The sequence below is a fragment of the Myxocyprinus asiaticus genome, chromosome 5 (assembly GCF_019703515.2).
Source record: "Myxocyprinus asiaticus isolate MX2 ecotype Aquarium Trade chromosome 5, UBuf_Myxa_2, whole genome shotgun sequence".
Taxonomy (NCBI): Eukaryota; Metazoa; Chordata; class Actinopteri; order Cypriniformes; family Catostomidae; genus Myxocyprinus; species Myxocyprinus asiaticus.
Window position 1 is genome coordinate 35,737,493 of NC_059348.1, and position 18,290 is coordinate 35,755,782.

An 18,290-nucleotide genomic window follows, 5' to 3' on the forward strand; every position below is an offset into this window, starting at 1 on the left:
CGGTGTGGATGTTTGAGTAGGAGGATGAAAATGGACCGAACAGTATTCCTAAGTGGAGCTGCAGGAGTGTGACAGTTTAGATTGATTCATTGCCCCCCACCCCGACACGCATGCACAGAGCAGCAGGCAGCCATTTAGACTTGCTGTAGCGTTGTATCGTGGGGCATTAAGTGTTTTTGCCTGCTGGGGTATGAATCACTGCAGCTGTTTGATGTCATAGAGAAGAGCGAGCAATGAGCGCAGCCCACCCGCACACGCTTTATTAGCTTAGCGCTTAGCTCCAGACGTGACACACACTCGTTTATTTAATATCGGCCGCAATATTTCTCCCAGTCTGCGCCCGCCCTCCTCAGCCCTCCATCTGAATCTATCCATCTCTTCCCGATTGTAGAGCCCTCTCTACTCCGTGGAGCACCTCTCCTTTCGCCTTCTGCTGATTTGATCAGGTATCACAGGATGTTACGCAGAAAAAAAAAACATGAAAGGGACCAGGAACATAAATCTCAATGATGATATCATTAATCAAATCCCGAGGGGTCATGAAAAGGAGGGAGCAAGTTCTTTTAACTATTTCCTGGCTAAACGCAGTTGTTGTAATTGGACCATGTCTGTTGACTTTGGATATTGTTATATGAAAAGCCTGCCAAGTTGCTATATCTGTACTTGGCATGACATATGGTTGGTGCTTTGAAGAATTATCTTGGCCTACTTGTGCTTTGTTTTACATGTCCAAAAGATTTTATATTATGGAATTTCATTCAAATGGATGAAGCATGCAAACTTAACGGCATAGCTGTGCTGTAGTTGCAATTCCAATTTCCTAAAGTGAAGGGTCTTGATTTAAGCAAGCTTTAAAGAGGCCACCTAAGGAGCTGAATGGTTTTATTCCAGCTCAAGCCTGAAAACAATTCTGACCCCATTGTTTGAAAAACACATGTATTTCAATCTGCAATGAAAATGAGACTTGTTCCCTTTAGTTACATTGATTCATTGTGGATTGTGTGTGTGTGTTGGAGTAAGAGGGTGAGTTGTGTAAATGGTATACATACAAGTGTCTTTGTAAGGCAGAGGGGGCTGATGAATTCTCATTGCACAGATGGGTAATGATTTCTGGGTACTAGGGTCTTCTCTGTCCCCGCTCATTCCACAAGATAAATGAGGCCTCCTTTGCCACCCATGTAACTGCTGCCAAATTTCATGCTCAGCTTGAAACAGTGTAGCAGATTTCTGTGTGCTTCCACAATAATCAGATTTTTCCCCAATTCATAAGTGATGACTCCCCTCTACTCTCCCATATTATTTCTTTAAAAAAAAAAGTGGTATCCCTCCATGACTCCCAACAAATTTTTCCAACAAACCCTGCTGTAAGCAGTCTTCGATTTTTGGAGCACAAGTACTTATAAATATTATAATAATCATCTTTTATTTTCAAGTAGTTTTCTCTTTTTTGTGATTTAAACAATTGATTGAAGATGTTAAAGATTTTATTAAAGTATGCATTGACCCTTATCGTCTATAAATAAAATGAATTATTCTCTAGAACTTTAGACATCTATTGTATGTCTTTATACAGTATCTGTCTGTACATAAAACAGGTCAGCATAGAAATCTGGTGGTGTTCTCATTTCGGGCTATGTAGAGCTATAGATGTGACCGCCTTCTACTGTTAAGACTCAGCTCTGATGGAGACGGATGTGTAAGGGGATGGATAATGAAATGAGATATAGCTTCACACCCTGACCTAGAGCTGTAATAACACTGAAACACCGGCTCATCAACTTCATGTTTAAACTTGTGCATGCCTCCCAGCTCCACACTGGATTAAATTTCAGATTTGTTCCTTTACAGATTAAAATGTACCATAACAAGAGTGCAGTGCCTGAATAAAGCATCAGATCTGCTTGTTTTAATATAAAGGGTGTACCATTATTAGTTTGGAGGTTAGTCCTCATTGTGGTTTCTTAGTAACTTTAGTTTCTGATTGGAATGACATTATTCTTTTCCTAATGACATCATGGCATTATTCAGCCAGCACGCCATGGCACAGCAGAGATGAAGACCTATATTAAGTGTTTGGTTAATCTATTTAAACTTTCCACACTGTCATTAGGACTTTGATTTTCTTTGTGGGTGAACTCACTCAGCCACCTCTGTCCAGGTTTTACACCTGCTTTTGTTCTAAAGGCACAGCAGCCCAGCACTCTTTCCCAACCCCCTTCTCTTTCTCTGTCCACATAAAGACCAAGTAAAACCCTTTTATTACTTGAGGGGAATTAAATAACTTTTAGAATGTGGTTTTCTTTAAATCACTACATAATGAATATTCATGTTGGAGTGGGTCAGGCATTACTAGGGAAAAGTTGTATTCTTTCTTGGGCTCAGTGACGGCATGCGGGCAAGTGAACCACGGCGATTTATGAAGCTGTTAAAAAGAAACAGCAGGCATGGAGCATGGTACACCTACTCTGCTGTCTGCTTTATAAGCATGCACGCTAATCAAGACTAAATGCTTTTTACAAGCCGGACACTAATAAGAGGAGATTTTAAAGCTTTAAAGTCCTAGTGCTGATTAGACTATAGGGAATAGACCATTCGGATGGCTTGCTGTCCTTGGGCATGGTTGGCGTCTTAGAGAGAGACCTGGGTGAGGTTAAGAATGACCTTGGGAAGGTGCCTTGCCAGTGCTTAAGGTTTGAGACAAAGGCCACATTCACGCAGCAGCGGAATAAGATTGTCAGTCCTGTATTTGTGTGCTTAATACAGTTACATTCATCTCATATTCGGTTATTTACTAATAAGATTTCAGGTCTCACAACTGCATTTTTAACAGACCCGTGCTGTTTGAACTGCACTGGACAAATAGTTGTGTCATGTCATATAATGTGAGAGGCTGTAAACACGCGCATCTCGTGTGTTTACATGCACTGTTTTGTTACCTCACAGAGACAGAGATATGATCTGCGTGTCGAAAATCCAGTCGCCGTCTTCCAACGGGGCTACTCGAGTGTGCAAGCTGCACAACACAAATACTGAGCTCTGCACTTGGTTAAAATGCATTCAAAGCCTCTGTCGATTAATTATGATCCTATGGGTGAATTTGCACCTCGATTGCCCTTGTTTATTAAATAACACAGCACCAATTGTGAATAAACGTTTTGGAGAAGAGAATACGGTTGTGACTTTGGTTATTCTTTTATACAGACACTATTCAAGCCTCTGTTGTGTGAACAGGACATTTTGAGACTCACACCTGTTAATAAATAAAACCCTAAACAATGACTGTGTGAACATGGCCAAAATGAACCCTAGACTAAGAAGACTGCTTTCAGATTATTCAGTATTGTGGAGTATATATTAAGGAATATTTTACTCGAAATGTGTAATTCTCTCATCATTAATTCAGCCTTTTGCGGTCTCAAACTCGTATTATTTTCGTATTATATTACTTTCTTCTTTGGAACACAAAGATATTTTGTTGGAGATATGGTGTGAACATATCCATAAAATGCAAGTAAATGGTGTCCAACATTTCCAAGCTCCAAAAAAGACAAAAGAATTTGGGTGAGAACAACAGACCAAAATGTAACTCCCTATTCACTATAAATCTTTATATCTAGTCTTCTTGGCGTGAGCATGATTTGAAGCTCGATTTACGCTCCTCACGCTTGACGCATGCACAGAGAGAGTTTACAGCGCATGTACGTGGGTAGACAGCATGAACCGCACCCAAAGCCAATTGTATCTCTTCAGAAGACATGGATTAAACCACTTAAATCATATGGATTACCTTTATGTTGCCTTTGTCCTATTTGGAGCTTGAAATGTTGGACCCCATTGACTTGCATTGTATGGATATAGTCACATCATATCTCCATCTAAAGAAGGGATTCAAATATCTTTGGATATCTTAGTGAGTAAACGATGGTGTGAGTAAATGATGAGAGAATTATCATTTTTGGGTGGACTATCCCTTTAAAGAAGAAAATTTGTCAAATTTTTACTCACCTTCATGTTGTTCCAGACTTGCATTACTTTCTTTTGTTGAGCACAAAATAACTTGTTGAGCTTAGGTTCTTGAAAAGCCCTATGATTCTTCTTTTAAAGTGTCATTGTTCTTCCCTAAGGTCGGCCCTATAGTAGAGATTGAGTCCATAAATGGTACTTTACCTGTTTTAATGACCTTACCTTGATTTACATCCTAATGCTACCTGATTGCAAAGAGAACGGTGTCCTGTGTGTGTGTGGAGCTTGGACTCATTGTAGAGTCACACAGGCATGTAATAAATGAAGCTATTGGAAAAGGCAGTGGAATGGCAGGCACTAATCGGGGGGGTTGTGCCTAGGAGAACGCTGGTGCAACGTTAAATCAATACTGTAGATCAGTGCTCCATCTGGCTGGAAAATGAGCAGATCACCATAAACATCTAGCCAAGCGCCTTGCTGCACAATCAATGGTGGCCATATTGATTTAGTTATTGAGAGTTCATATGCTATGGACAGTGTTAAATATACATTCACCAGCTGAGAGGCATTTGTCTGATGTTTAATGAAGACGTGAGGTAGGAACGTGTCAGAGCATGACCTCCAAAGACTAAGGAAGCCCAATATAATGAGATCTGCAATTGACATTGTAATGCAATAAAGCAGAAATGTATTGGTTCATTTTGACATCATGGTCCTTCTGTAGCTCAGTGAATTCACTGTTTCCAGTTGAGTAGTCTGGTTTTAATTTTACCTTGCTGTTGTTTGGAGTTTGCAGTCAGTTTAACAGAACTGAAGCTGTGGTACATATTTGCTGCACATTAGCAAGTAGAAATTGCAAATTTGTGTGACTTTGCACAAGTTTTAAAAATTAATTTGCATTCCAAAGTTTTCAGCATTGTGGGGTAGTCCAAGCTGGTTTGTACTGCTCTGATTTAACCACAGCTTTTGGTTCCTTACCTGCAGGATCACGGAGGACTCCACAGCGACCACGCTGGAGGCGCTAAAGGCCCGAATCCGAGAACTAGAGAAACAAATCCTCAGAGGAGACAGATACAAGTGTCTCATCTGCATGGTGAGAACTATTTGCTTGCCAATATTGTGTGTGTTGGTGTGTTTGTGTGCTTGTTACCCATCCTTAAAAAGATGCCATTGTGATATAAACTAACACCCGCAATCGTGAACCCAGCTGGCTAAAGTCTCCCTCATTCAGCTAAAACTAATCAAGTATGGCCTGAAAAATTTACCCCCACAAAGAGGTTATTTTGCACTTGAGAATTTGTGGCCATACAGGAGTCATGGATATCTATGCCACACCTTTTCAGCTTTAGGTCCTGGAGGTGCTTCTTACAGATAAGACCCCCCCACTATGGGCCAAGAGATTGATTAGCCATTCTCTCTTGAATTTATTGAATTTCTCATTTACTTTTAAGTTTCATTAAACCAAAACTGTTACTGTAGCACCTCCTGAAAGTCACAAAGAGGTGCAGATTGATCTTTCTGTGCCTCGTAGAGTACGAATCTTATTGTCTTGAATAAAGATGCTTGTAAATGCTCACTTGGACTGTGCAGCCTTTGGGGTTAAGCATTTCCCAGTGGTGGTCTACTGCCACCCGCTGCTTTTATGAGGTGTAGCAGGCATGCTAGGGCACTTACAAAAAATTAATTATAAACAATTACTTGCAGACAACAATAAGTTTTGTAAATGTGTTTACATCTGTGTCTGGCAGTCATCAGATGCCTAGCATGATACCCAAACTGAATACTTATGCAAAATGCAACAGAAACTCCATCCATCAAGTCCTTTATCCAAGCTCAGTGTCAACAGCTACATCCATTTGTCTGATGTGTGTGTCTGTGCCTTCTGTGGCGGCCACATTCTTGTTCTTAGTGCCGCTCTTGAATATCCCTGCAGCGGAAGCCATCCCAAACAGGGGCTGTCGGCAAGAATCAGGTGGCTGAGAGGCGCGGGAGCGCAGAGGCCCTGCAGCTCAGTGTGTACTGTTTGTACAGAAGCTACGTAGCGGGCTGCAGCACTGCCACTGCGGGCAGCAATAGGATTAAGAAACTGCTGCCCCTCCGGAGGGTAAGGCTCTCTGTGCTCCCACTGGCCTGACCCTGCCTGACCCCTGCACTGCCCTTAAAGGAGTAGTTTGCCCAAAAATGAGAATTTGCTGATAATTTACTCACCCTCAGGCCATCCAAGATGTATCTGAGTTTCTTTCTTCATCAAAACAGAATTTAAGTTTTTTAGGATTTCATTTCAGGCCTCCTCTTTTAAACAATGCAAGTGAATGTGCTCCATTTTTTTGACGGTCCAAAATGCATATTTCAGCTGCATCAGAATAATCCACATGACGTGATTGATTTTGAGAAACAAAACAATACTTATATACTTTTTAAGTACAAATGTTCGCTTCCGTACATCTCTGTGATGCACGCTCATGAGAGGGATGACGTAAGCTCGTTGGTAAGGTCACGCGTCACATAGAGGAGGAGGCAGGAAGCACGTGCATTTTCTTTGGGGTTTCTGAAGGTTGAAGCATCCAGGATACACACACCAATGACCATTTTGAACAATACACTTATACAAATACAAATCTACAGCAAAGACAATTCAACTTTTGTACAGTGCTCCTCTTGTAAACAATGACGCGCTTCCTGCCTCCTCCACGTGATGCTTACCAACGAGCTTGCGCCAACCCTCTCATGAGCGCATGTCTCAGAGATGTACGGAAGCGAACGTTTGTAGTTAAAAAGTATATAAGTATTGTTTTGTTTCAGAAAATAATCATTTGCATTCAGAAGAACTTTATTTGTCGACTGGAGTTGTGTGGAATATTTTGATGCACCCTAAATATGCATTTTGGACCGTCAAAAAATGGAGTACATTCACTTGCATTGTTTAAAGGAGGAGGCCTGATATGAAATCCTAAAAGTCTTAAATTCTGTTTTGATGAAGAAAGAAACTCAGATACATCTTGGAGATGGCCTGAGGGTGAGTAAATTATCAGCAAATTTTCATTTTTGGGTGAACTATTCTTTTAAGCTCCCTCACTACCTACCTGCCTGCCCCGCTTACTGTACTGTGCTGGTGTTGTGTAGTGATGTCTTGTGTTGTTTATGGGTGTTTGCATTTTATGCATTTGACCTGGTTAAATTAATCTTATCTTTTTGTTTCTCTCTTTTTTTCAGGACTCGTATACAATGCCTCTAACCTCCATCCAGTGTTGGCATGTTCACTGTGAAGAATGCTGGCTTAGGACTCTGGTAAGAACCACACACATTCTCTCATATGTTACACATCACAGGCTGTTCCCTGGTTTGTTTTTATGTTCATCATTCTGTAAATGTATCACTCTGTGGTGGGATACAGCCAACATACAACACTAACAAACATACCAGAACAGTATTAACATGTTTTTTTGAAGTATGTATTAATTGTAATCATTTAGTACCATGGTATCAAAGTTCAATGGTGTTACCATAAGATTCTATTACTGTACCGTGGTACTGCAACAGTGCTTGTTTGTAAAGGAGGGCTCTTGATGACATGAATAAAGAGTAGGGCTGCTCGATTTTTGACCCAAAAAATCAGATCGCAATTATTTTGAAAAATATCGCGATTGAGATTTGAACTGCGATGTGATAAAGAAAAAACTAGTACATGATTCTTTTTGACCAACATTTTGTAATGTTTTGCCCATTTTCTACTGCCAATAAAAAGACTACTCTTTGAGGGTTCACACTTCAGTCCTCTTAAAAAGACTAATTTCATTTCTACCACAAATAAAGAAATAAAACAGTGAAACAAAGAGAAAAAAAAAACAGTTTTCTTCATATTGTACCTTTCCACTGTGTGCCTGGTTTTGCCTTTATGATACTGTCTCAGCCCACTATTCATCATCATCATTTTTTGGATCCCGATCAACTTGAAAATGATGTTATTGTAATATAATGTTATCTTGATTTTTTTATTATACAAAGATAATATATTTTTGTAATGTACAAGGCATTGCTATTTGGTTCATTTAAACCAACGCATTCTAAACTGTCAAGCTTTTATTTTGGTGGTCAACTACATGAAGTGTTTCTGTGTGTAGCTGAATTCACAACAGCTGTATCACATGCTTCTCATTTTAACGTGTCCTCCCTGAACCATGGGGTGTATTATTTGTATATCAACATGTAGCGGCCAAACATATTTGGAATTATGCAAAGTGAAATTAAAGTTAATCTGGAGCGCTTAAAACAGGGTTTCTCACACACATGGAATGAGATTCACTTTCTCATAATGTTATTATAGCATGATCTACCATGCACAATATGTAAGCAGTGTTGTCATGATACCAAAATGTCATTATTTGGCAGTGAAATTTGATGACTCTCGATACCAATTTGGATACTACAACAAATAAAATAAAATTATACTAATATTAATTTATTAATTATGTAGAGTAAGTGCTGTTTCATGTTCTCAAGTAATTATTCAAGACAAGGAAACAGTTTGTAATAAAATAAGAACAAAAAATACAAATTAAGAAAACTGCTTTTTAACAACATTATCAAGTATTCAAATAAATGTTCAGAATGAAATTAAATGTGACATAAAACTAGTACTGGTCTTCACTGTATGATTATAATGCATTAATACTTTTTAAAGCTACTAAAGTATCATTTCATTGTTTCCAATATTGTTTGATTAGTTTTATAACAACATACTAGACAGTGGCAGGTCTATTATGTTACATTTATATTTCAAGTCTGACATTTTGAAATAAATCTGCTTATTTGTCCCACTGTTTACATTGACTTGACATAACTGACTGTGTTTACATTAATACCTCGCCAATACGGGCATTTTGACCGATTAGGCGCGCATCTGCATTATCATGAGCACCGTCAGAGCACGTGCGCATCAAGCACACACACATGCATATGCAGCCTGTCAGTCAGATAGCGCTCTGATGTAGAAGCGAGGAAATAAAAAGTCAATCCTCAAGATTTTTATTTCTATCTCTGTGTCCTCTTTCCTTTTTGGCCTGTTTTCAAGATCGACCTAATGAGCTTAAAATATAATGCACTCAGTGCACGTAAGCAAAGCAGACAAAACCAAACTCGTAGTAATCTGACGAAAACAATCTGTTACTCTGAGCATGAGATGGAGTTGTGAAGAACAGAACCGCTCTGAAAACACTGTCATAATACAGACAGGACAGCACATCACACACAAACTTTGAAGCGAGCAAACTATTCATTTATGTAATTAAATAACAGCCCTTTGTAGTTTAATAATCGCACAAGGTCCTATCATGATTTCGATTTAATTTAGATTAACCATGCAGCCCTAATAATGACTAAGCTCTCAAGTGCTGATAGTTCTGGTGCATATTAAATTTCAATCCTATGCATTGCAAAGTGTCCAAAACTACCTCATGGAATTAGTCATTCAGGGCTTTGGCCAGTGTATAATGTAGATAATGGAGTAGTTTATTTTGGTAATGCTTTGGTATTTGACTGCAGAGTTCACCTGTATCTCTCTTCAGCCAAACCTGTGAGATTCCTCACATAGCTCTTCATTTTCTAATCCCTTTAGACAAAGTTGCATGTTGAGCTAACCTCTTATCATCAGACGTGATTGCCTCCGCTTGTGTATTTGTAATCCCCACATTTACACTCACAGGCTCTTCCTCTTCTTGCTAAGCTATTTTAGCCAGTCTTCTTTAAGGAACCCATCCACATTAGCCACTAACACATTCTGTCACCACACATGGAAGCAATTAATAAAATTAAGGAAATGTTTCCTAGCCTCAGCCTGCTATATATTAAATCAGCTCTTTTACTCACTGCTTATCACATGCTGTCTGTGTACAGCAAGCTGATGAGCGGGGGATCAGAGACGTGTGTGTGCCAGCTCGTGCTGCCACAGCGGCTTGTTACTAATGCAGGCATTAAAATTGTTGCCTGAAGACAGCAATAAAAGTAGCACGGTGGGGCTCCTTGCGTCTTGATCAAAGTAAATGTGTGTAATTTGTTTAGCGTTAGCGATAGCCTTGTTTTATGAAGCTAATGGAGCGCAGCAGCCGCTTGCTGCTGCTGTGAGGAACCCGTGTTTAGTCCATGACCTGCCCATGTTCATTAAAAGCAGGTAAACTCCTGCTTTCCAGAACAAAGGAAACAAATTCCAAGCCCTCTTTGTGTCTAAAGCAATGTGGTTAAGGAGGGTGTGAATAGGAAAGGAAGGTATAGAATTAGGAATTGTTGCTGCTACACTGCTGCATCAATTTGAAGGACACATGAGCTTAGTTTTACTACTTCGTTTTTTTTTTTTTTTTTTGAATATGAGCCTATATTGAACCTGCTTCATAGATCTCCACATCGCTTACTCTTACTCTGGCCACATCAAAATAAGCCACTCGAGGAGGAAAATGGACGCCATGCAAGGAGCAGACATGTGAGCGACGAGCTCTGCGCACTTTGCTGAATTTCCGATTATTCTCATGTTATAATCTGGTGAAATTTGATACACCCAGTTACACATTTGTCCTTTGTTGCAAAACATGGCAAAGAAGTCAAAATCCTCGGGCTCTGGAGATATTAAAAGACACTTACTTGTTCAGGATGAAAGCCTTGACAGGCCTACAGACCGGGGACTCGATTTGGATGGCACGGCGGGAGAGGAGATCCAGCCTCAGTTGTCCAACATGTCGATGATGTTGACGAAGATTCTTGCTGACTTGGAGGATCTCCCTGTAATGCGTCGATCGATCATGGCGATGGAAATAAAATTCTCTGAGTTGGTTACAAGAGTGTCTAATGTTGAAAAACGAATCGATTTTCTGGAATCTTCGGAGAGTGAATTATCCGCTAATCCGCCCGCGACCAAAGTTGATTTGGAACATCTCCTTGAAAAGCTTAAAGATCTTGAAAATAGAAACCGCAGGAATAACATATGAATTGTTGGAATTCCTGAGCATGAGGAGGGCAGAGATATGGTGAAATTCCTGGACGAGCTCTTCCCGAGTCTGCTCGACATATCAGGCCACAAGCTGGAAATTGAGCGAGCTCACAGATCTGCTGAGGGAGATTGGCCCAGATCGATTCTGGCCAGATTTCTGAGATCATCCGATAAAGATCTTGTGTCGCGCCAGGCGAGGAGGGAAGCTTTCTTGGAAGAACCATAATGTTTTCTTGTTCCCAGACTTTGCGAGTTCGACGAGAGAAACGCGATCGGTTCAAGGAATGTAAGAAACTCTTACATCAGAAAAAGATCTCATTTGCTCTGATGTTTGCTGCCAAACTGAGAATAGAAACGAAAAACGGTTGCAAAGTATTCACATGTCCAAATCTGGCAATGTCTTTTATAGAATCAGTGACTGAGTAAACCATTGGATGTTTCTTATGTGAGTGGGCCTGACTCGCTGTACCTAACTCTTGAGGAAGCTGGGTGAAATTTTGGGTTTTTTGCATTGGCTCCGGCGTGCGGCTGGAGCTTGTTTTGTGAATAACACTTTTCCTTAAAGAAACTTTTGCATTGATGGAAGATTACATTTGCATTGAAGTTCCCGGCCAGTTTGAGAGTGGAAACTACGGATGACCGCAAAATATTTACATGCCCACACAAAGGATGTCTTTTATAAAGCTGACGGATTGTGTAAGTCATGGTATTTACTTTTATGCAGCCTCCAAGTGAATTGCCGGTTTTGTTTCTTTTTGTACTGGTTCTGCCTAGCGGCTGGAGCTTGTTCTGTTGAATAACATTCCTTTGGAACAGCTGTTAATTCATCTGTTCGTTCTTCGTGCTTATTCCTCCTGCTGGCTGTAGTTTGTTTTGATTTTTTTTATACATTTTTTTCATCAGTCCATAAGATTTATTCTAGAATAGATTTTTTTTTTATATATATATATCCAAATCCCTCATTTCATCTGTTGTTGATTGCTCAATTGGAAACATTTTAGTTTCGGATCATGCCCTGGTGAGTTTAGAGGTGTTGCCTCGTATAGAGAAAAAGAAATCATATAGTTGGCGCCTTAATGTATCCTTTTTACAAAATCCTGATTTCCAACAAATGTTAAAGACTGAAATCAATGTTTATATGGAGACCAACTGGTCCTCAGTATCCTCTGTGAGCGTGGCTTGGGAGGCACTTAAAGCGGTTCTTAGGGGCCGGATCATACAGTATGCCTCATTCATCAAAAAATCCGAAGCACGAAAACTTGTGGAGTTGGAAGGAAATATTAAAAGTGCAGAGGCAGAGCTGAAGCGCCGTATGTCATCTGATGGCCTCAGAGAATTAACCCGATATAGATATAATACTGTTCTGTCGCGGAGTTTTGGTTATTCAGGGCAAGACAGTCATACTTTGAGTCGGGGGACAAAGCAGGGAAGCTTTTGGCTAGATATATAAAGCAGAGAGAGTCTCTTTCTATCATTCCCTCAGTGAAATCTGCTGGTGGTGAAATATTTACCTCGGCCATTGATATTAATAATGCTTTTAAAGAATTCTATATTGATCTTTATAGTTCCACGTCTTCATCTACTGATGAAGATATTAGAAACTTTGTGGAACCATTAGATCTTCCTAAACTGACGACTGAGCAAAAAAACTCTCTTGATTCTGAGATAACTTTGGAGGAGCTTAACGAGGTAATTAAGTCCCTACCTACTGGCAAGGCTCCGGGGCCAGATGGTTTTGCCACAGAATTTTTTAGATCCTATGCTACAGAACTGGCCCCACTTTTGTTAGTAGTTTATACTGAATCATTAAAGAAGGGAAAACTTCCTCCAACCATGACTCAAGCCCGGATCAGTCTGATTCTTAAAAAGGACAAAGATCCAAGCGAGTGTAAAAGTTACTGTCCAATCTTCCTGATTCAACTAGATGTAAAAATATTGTCAAAAATTTTGGCTAACCGATTAAGTAAGGTTATGACATCTCTTATACATATAGATCAGGTGGGGTTTATTCAGGGCCGCAGCTCTTCTGATAACATCAGGCATCTCATCAATATCATGTGGTCAGTGGCGAATGAACAATCTCCGGTCGCTGCCATCTCACTTGATGCCGAAAAGCCATTTGATATGGTAGAATGGGATTATCTTTTTAAGATTTTGGAAATGTATGGGTTCGGGAGTACATTTATTGGTTGGATTAAGTTACTTTATAGACACCCTGTAGCAGCGGTACAAACAAATGGATTAATTTCAGATTATTTTACTCTGGATAGGGGCACTCGACAGGGTTGCCCACTTTCCCTGTTATTGTTCTGTCTTGCCCTGGAACCATTAGCAGCTGCAATAAGAAAGGAGGATGATTTTCCAGGGGTGACAGCGGGAGGTGCGGCGCATAAGCTTCTGCTTTACGCAGATGATATTTTATTATTTGTCTCTGAACCTACTAGATCTATGCCTTGCCTCCAAAGAATTATTAATTCCTTTTCCAAGTTCTCAGGATACAAAGTCAATTGGTCTAAATCCGAAGCTTTGGCGCTGACAGCGTACTGCCCAGAAACGGCTTTCCAGCCGGGCGCCTTCCAGTGGCCCAAACAGGGCATTAAGTATTTGGGGATTTTATTCCCAGCAAATTTGAGTTAATTTTGACCCTTTAATAAAAAGGTTTTCGAGCGATGTCAGCAGGTGGGCTTCATTACATTTATCGATGATTGGGAAGGTTAATGTTATTAAAATGAACTGTATTCCAAAATTCAACTACCTGCTTCAGTCTCTCCCTGTAGATGTCCCCCTCTCTTATTTCAAGCAATTTGATAGCATAGCGAAGTCCTTTATTTGGAATGGTAAGCGCCCCATGTTAAATTTCAATAAGTTACATAGGCCAATTGACAAAGGAGGGCTAGGCCTACACAAGATTTTGTTTTATTATTATGCGTTCGTTCTTAGACATTTGGCTCATTGGTCGCTTCCACCTGAGAGAGCCCCTCCCTGGTTTTGTATTGAAAAGGAAGTTCTTGCCCCTATCTCGCCACTGCATAGCCTTTCGATTAAACTAGCCGGAGAGGTTAAGTCGCATCCCGTTATTTTGCATTTGCACTCGATATGGACAAAAGTGTCCAGAGTGTTTAATTCTGATATTTATTTAAATGTTGCCTCGAGCATATGGCAGAACCCTAAACTATGTATTAATAAGTCCCCTTTTTGTTGGTCAGATTGGATTGTGAGGGGGGTTAATGCACTTGGTGACCTATATGAGGGTGGAGTATTGAGATCTTTTGAAAATTTGGTTCAACATTTTGGCATTCCCAGATCTCAGTTTTATAAGTATTTACAGCTTCGCCACCTACTCTGCACTATTTCTGGGAGTGGCATGCACCCCCCTAAAGCGGCAGGTGCTTTGGGAGAGGTGATTGCTGCTTTTGGAAAAGGCCATGAAGCATCAGTGTATTACTCCCTACTAATTCAGAGTCTGGGGATGGAGCCTTGACTTCTCTCAAGAGAGTATGGGAAAAAGATTTGAAATTGGTATTGGAGGATGGAGTGTGGACTAAGATTCTTAAAAATGTCAAGTCTGTATCTAGAGATGCAAGGGTTCGCCTTATGCAATTTAAGATTTTACATAGATTTTATTGGACCCCCTCTAGATTATATAGGCTTGGTCTTAAAGACACACCCACTTGCTAGCGATGCCAGTCAGAAGTTGGAGACACTACCCATGTCTTTTGGGGGTGTGTTAAGATCCAGGAGTTTTGGTTGAGGGTTCAGAGGTATTTGTGTGACGTTTTGAACACTCAGGTTTTGCTTTGTCCCAGGCTCTGTATTTTGGGTGATGGGGCGGTCATGCATTTATATATAATATATTTTATTTTATGTAAGTGTATGTATGTGTATCTGTGTATGTATGTATATGTATATATGTATATATGTGTGTATGTATATGTATGTGTGTGTGTATATATATATATAGGATTGTGTGTATGTTATGTGGGACCACAGGGGTGTTCGTTAGGGGTCAGGGTGGGATTGTATTAGTAGGGTTTAAATGTAAAATGTTGATTCATTATATATGTGTTGAGTCATATGCATAGGAATCAATAAAATGTTAATTACAAAATGAGCCACTCTAATAGTCAGACCATGATGCCAAACCTAAAGCGTTCACAATTATTTGCATATTTGAAATTGAGTTAGTTTATTTGTCCCCGTAGGGAAAATGAGTTTGCAGCATAATCACACAGACATCAGAAATCACGGTTGGCATATAAACAACATACACAATATTTAAAAAGGGAATAATGAATGGAATGAATGAATAAATGAATGACCAGACCAGCTGATCATCAGTTAACAACTATTAAAAGAAGAATTAAAAAATGTAATCGCTTGAGGGATAAAAGATAATTTGGACCTGTTTTTCATACAACGGGGATCACAATACCATCAGCCAGATGGCAACTATTCAAAAGTAGAGGCCAAAGGATGCCTCTTTTCTCTCACAATATTAGTTGCCTTATTTAACACTCTCTCTTTATAAATACTTTCTATACTCGGTAACGTAATCCCTAGCAATTTACTTGCCATTGTTATCACTTTCCTTACTGATTGAAATTGAGGCATGGTGTTGGACTAATTGAATTGCCCATTGCAAGATAAAGCGCAACACAAGCCAAATAGAGTTTTACTGGATCTCTTTCACTTAGTGCTTTGATGATCTATGGACCAGCTTTTGGTGCTCTATACTGTAGACATGAACTACAGGGTCATATGTAGACACAAATCCTCTTAACAGATTGATGTGAATGCAGACTGCAGTGTTCTCACTCTGATATCCTTACTGCTCCCAGACTCCTCTATTTGCTCATGTCTGTGTACTCTTTAGTCTGGGGCAAAGTAGTCATTCTCTCCTACACATTTTAACCCACCCTAAACTTGTCAGTGCATATAGGTGCTTTATGATATATGAGACCGAGAGAAATGCACCCTGTGTGTAATCGGTGTCAATGGCACATTTGTGCAAAAGTTGCGCAAGGACATAATCTTGAATAGTAGCGAGATTCCCCAATGTAACGCTACCGTCTCTGTCTAAACATCACTTCACAGTCGGGTCTATTTCTTGAGATGGCACACACAAACATGAGTATTTTATATCCCTCATGGCTTGGAACATACAGCAGTTAACCTGTACAGTCTCCATTGATGTGGTATTTTATGAAGCGGAGTATATATTTTGCTGAATTTAAGACTGGATCCTGGTGTGATATTCAGTCAATCTCCTGTGCAGCATGTGTGTGGCATAGACAGCAGACCACACAGCTCACCTTCCTCCTCTAACTCCTCCTGCTGTTCTTCAGGCTTTTATGCACAGGCTTTATGGGTACTGGCTGAACATCAGAGTGGTAGTGGGAAGGACACATGTCTGTTGAACTGGGTGGGCCGCCTGGCACACCAAGCTCTGCCATACACTTTTTTTTTTTTGTCCAAGTACATATACATGCAGTATTATATTAGACTAAGAGTACCTAGACTAGCATAGTAACCTGCAGTCAATTGTATTCACATTTTACAACAGAAATTGCCTGTTTAAATCTTAAAGACAAGCTTCTCACCCACTTTCTCCATTTTTCTTCCAACAGGGAAACAAGAAACTTTGCCCTCAATGCAACACCATCACATCACCAGGGGACCTCAGGCGTGTCTACTTGTGAACAAAACACCCCAGATTCCTTTTTTTTTTTTTTTTTCCTTTATTTACATTTACTCTGTTGTATTTTGGTTTTCCCACCTCCTGAGGGGGTGATGTTTTGTCCAGCCTCATGCTCATAAGAGGTATGAGCTCCCTGATTAAAACTTGACTCTAAATGGGGACTTAAACAAGCATAGGACTCATGAGGACTGTGTTGACTCAGTCATCCTCTGTAATTGCTTGTCTGAAAAGCCCTAGCCTCCCTACAGGGGCAGGTGTGTGTGATACTGCCCTCTTGTGTCGGTCCATGGTCCACCCTCTTTAAAGTCAACATGGTTTTTGGAACGTCATCTACTCAAATGAAGGATATCCGCATTGCTGCTGCTCTTAGTCTCCCACTCTCTCTCCCTCTGGCAACTTTTTCACACTTGTCAGCCTTGACTGGAACATCAGCCAATGATGATAAGAAGAGACTTGTGTGTTCTCAGCCGGACTGACCATCTAAGGCTCTCTTTATTCTCCATTGTGTTCTGTTTTCACCCAAAATCATTACTTATTTTGTGGTGTTCTAGTGATGTCAACCAAATTTAATGAATCAGTGCAAGCACATGTATAATAGTCTCTGTATGTTTACAGTGTTGTGAGTAAATGACATAGAGAACAATACACACATGCATACACACACAGAAGTATATATTGATTGAAAGGTCCAGATTTAGTTGGGGGTGGTTTGGGTTGGGAGGGATGGGTGTGTTTCAATCTTGGTAAGAAAAAAATGAAAAGAAAACCCTCTGTATTTTTAAACAGATGTTGTCTTGTTGAAGTTGTATTTCATTGTACAGGAAGAAATTTAAGTAATAATAATAATAAACTACTCAGACTAGGACTTAAAGATTTAGGTGTACATTTTTCGTTGAAATATACAGTAAAAACTAGATTTAACCCTAAAGCATGGGAGAATATCTTTTTCTTTGACTTCTAAGAAATGAGAGGATTTGCTTTTGTTCACTCTCATTTTTCTGCTGGACATATTTTGTCCAATATAATATTGTTCCAGCCCACCTTGCAGAATGTTGTCAGCCTGTTACAAAGGATTAAAATTATTGCTTGTTCATTCCAATGAGCATATTATGACCCCTGACCAGTCACAAATAATCAGCTTCTTCCCTCTGAAATGAACTTTTATGAAAATGTCAAACAATTAGGGTGGTCTCATTTACAAGTTATGTTCAGATTTCCTCTCATAGACATAAAGATGGTAATCATGATGATTTTTCGTTTTACATTAAAATGGATTACATAACTGGAAGAGTCAAAACTCACATTTTCCCTTGGAGTGAGACAGTGTGCTTTATATTTGTACATCTATGTATTCTGTGATTTCTGTATTGATGTAAGTGCTAAAAAAAAAAGGAAGAAACGAAAGGTCATTGCTGATGCCAACACCACAATAAACAGTCAAATGTTCGTTTGTTATAACTTATTTCAGTATTCTATAAATTCTCCTCAAAGGCTGGGTCATACCTTAAGATCAAGTAGTCATAAGTTATATATTCATTTTCACCAAGTAAACAAACCTCAGTCTTCAACAGAATTTGAATCACTGTTCAGAACAAAACTCTTCAGACAGATCTCTGCAACTATGTTGTAAAATACAGGTTGTAAATAAAGATT

At 39.7% G+C, this 18,290-nt stretch overlaps 1 protein-coding gene across 9 annotated transcripts in view; it reads left to right on the plus strand.

Moving 5' to 3' along the window:
* rnf220a (ring finger protein 220a) overlaps positions 1 to 18,083 on the plus strand; it is a 171,103-nt gene extending 153,020 nt beyond the window's left edge. For 5 of the 9 annotated variants that reach the window (XM_051699180.1, XM_051699181.1, XM_051699184.1 and 2 more), the window contains 4 exons: positions 4,948 to 5,056; positions 5,897 to 6,067; positions 7,177 to 7,251; positions 16,567 to 18,083. In XM_051699180.1, coding sequence (XP_051555140.1) covers positions 4,948 to 5,056; positions 5,897 to 6,067; positions 7,177 to 7,251; positions 16,567 to 16,638 — 427 coding nt within the window. In that variant the 3' untranslated portion in view covers positions 16,639 to 18,083. The remainder of the gene's footprint in view (positions 1 to 4,947; positions 5,057 to 5,896; positions 6,068 to 7,176; positions 7,252 to 16,566) is intronic. The other 4 variants (XM_051699186.1, XM_051699183.1, XM_051699185.1 and 1 more) reach the window with 1 other exon arrangement.
* Positions 18,084 to 18,290: the final 207 nt, after the last annotated feature.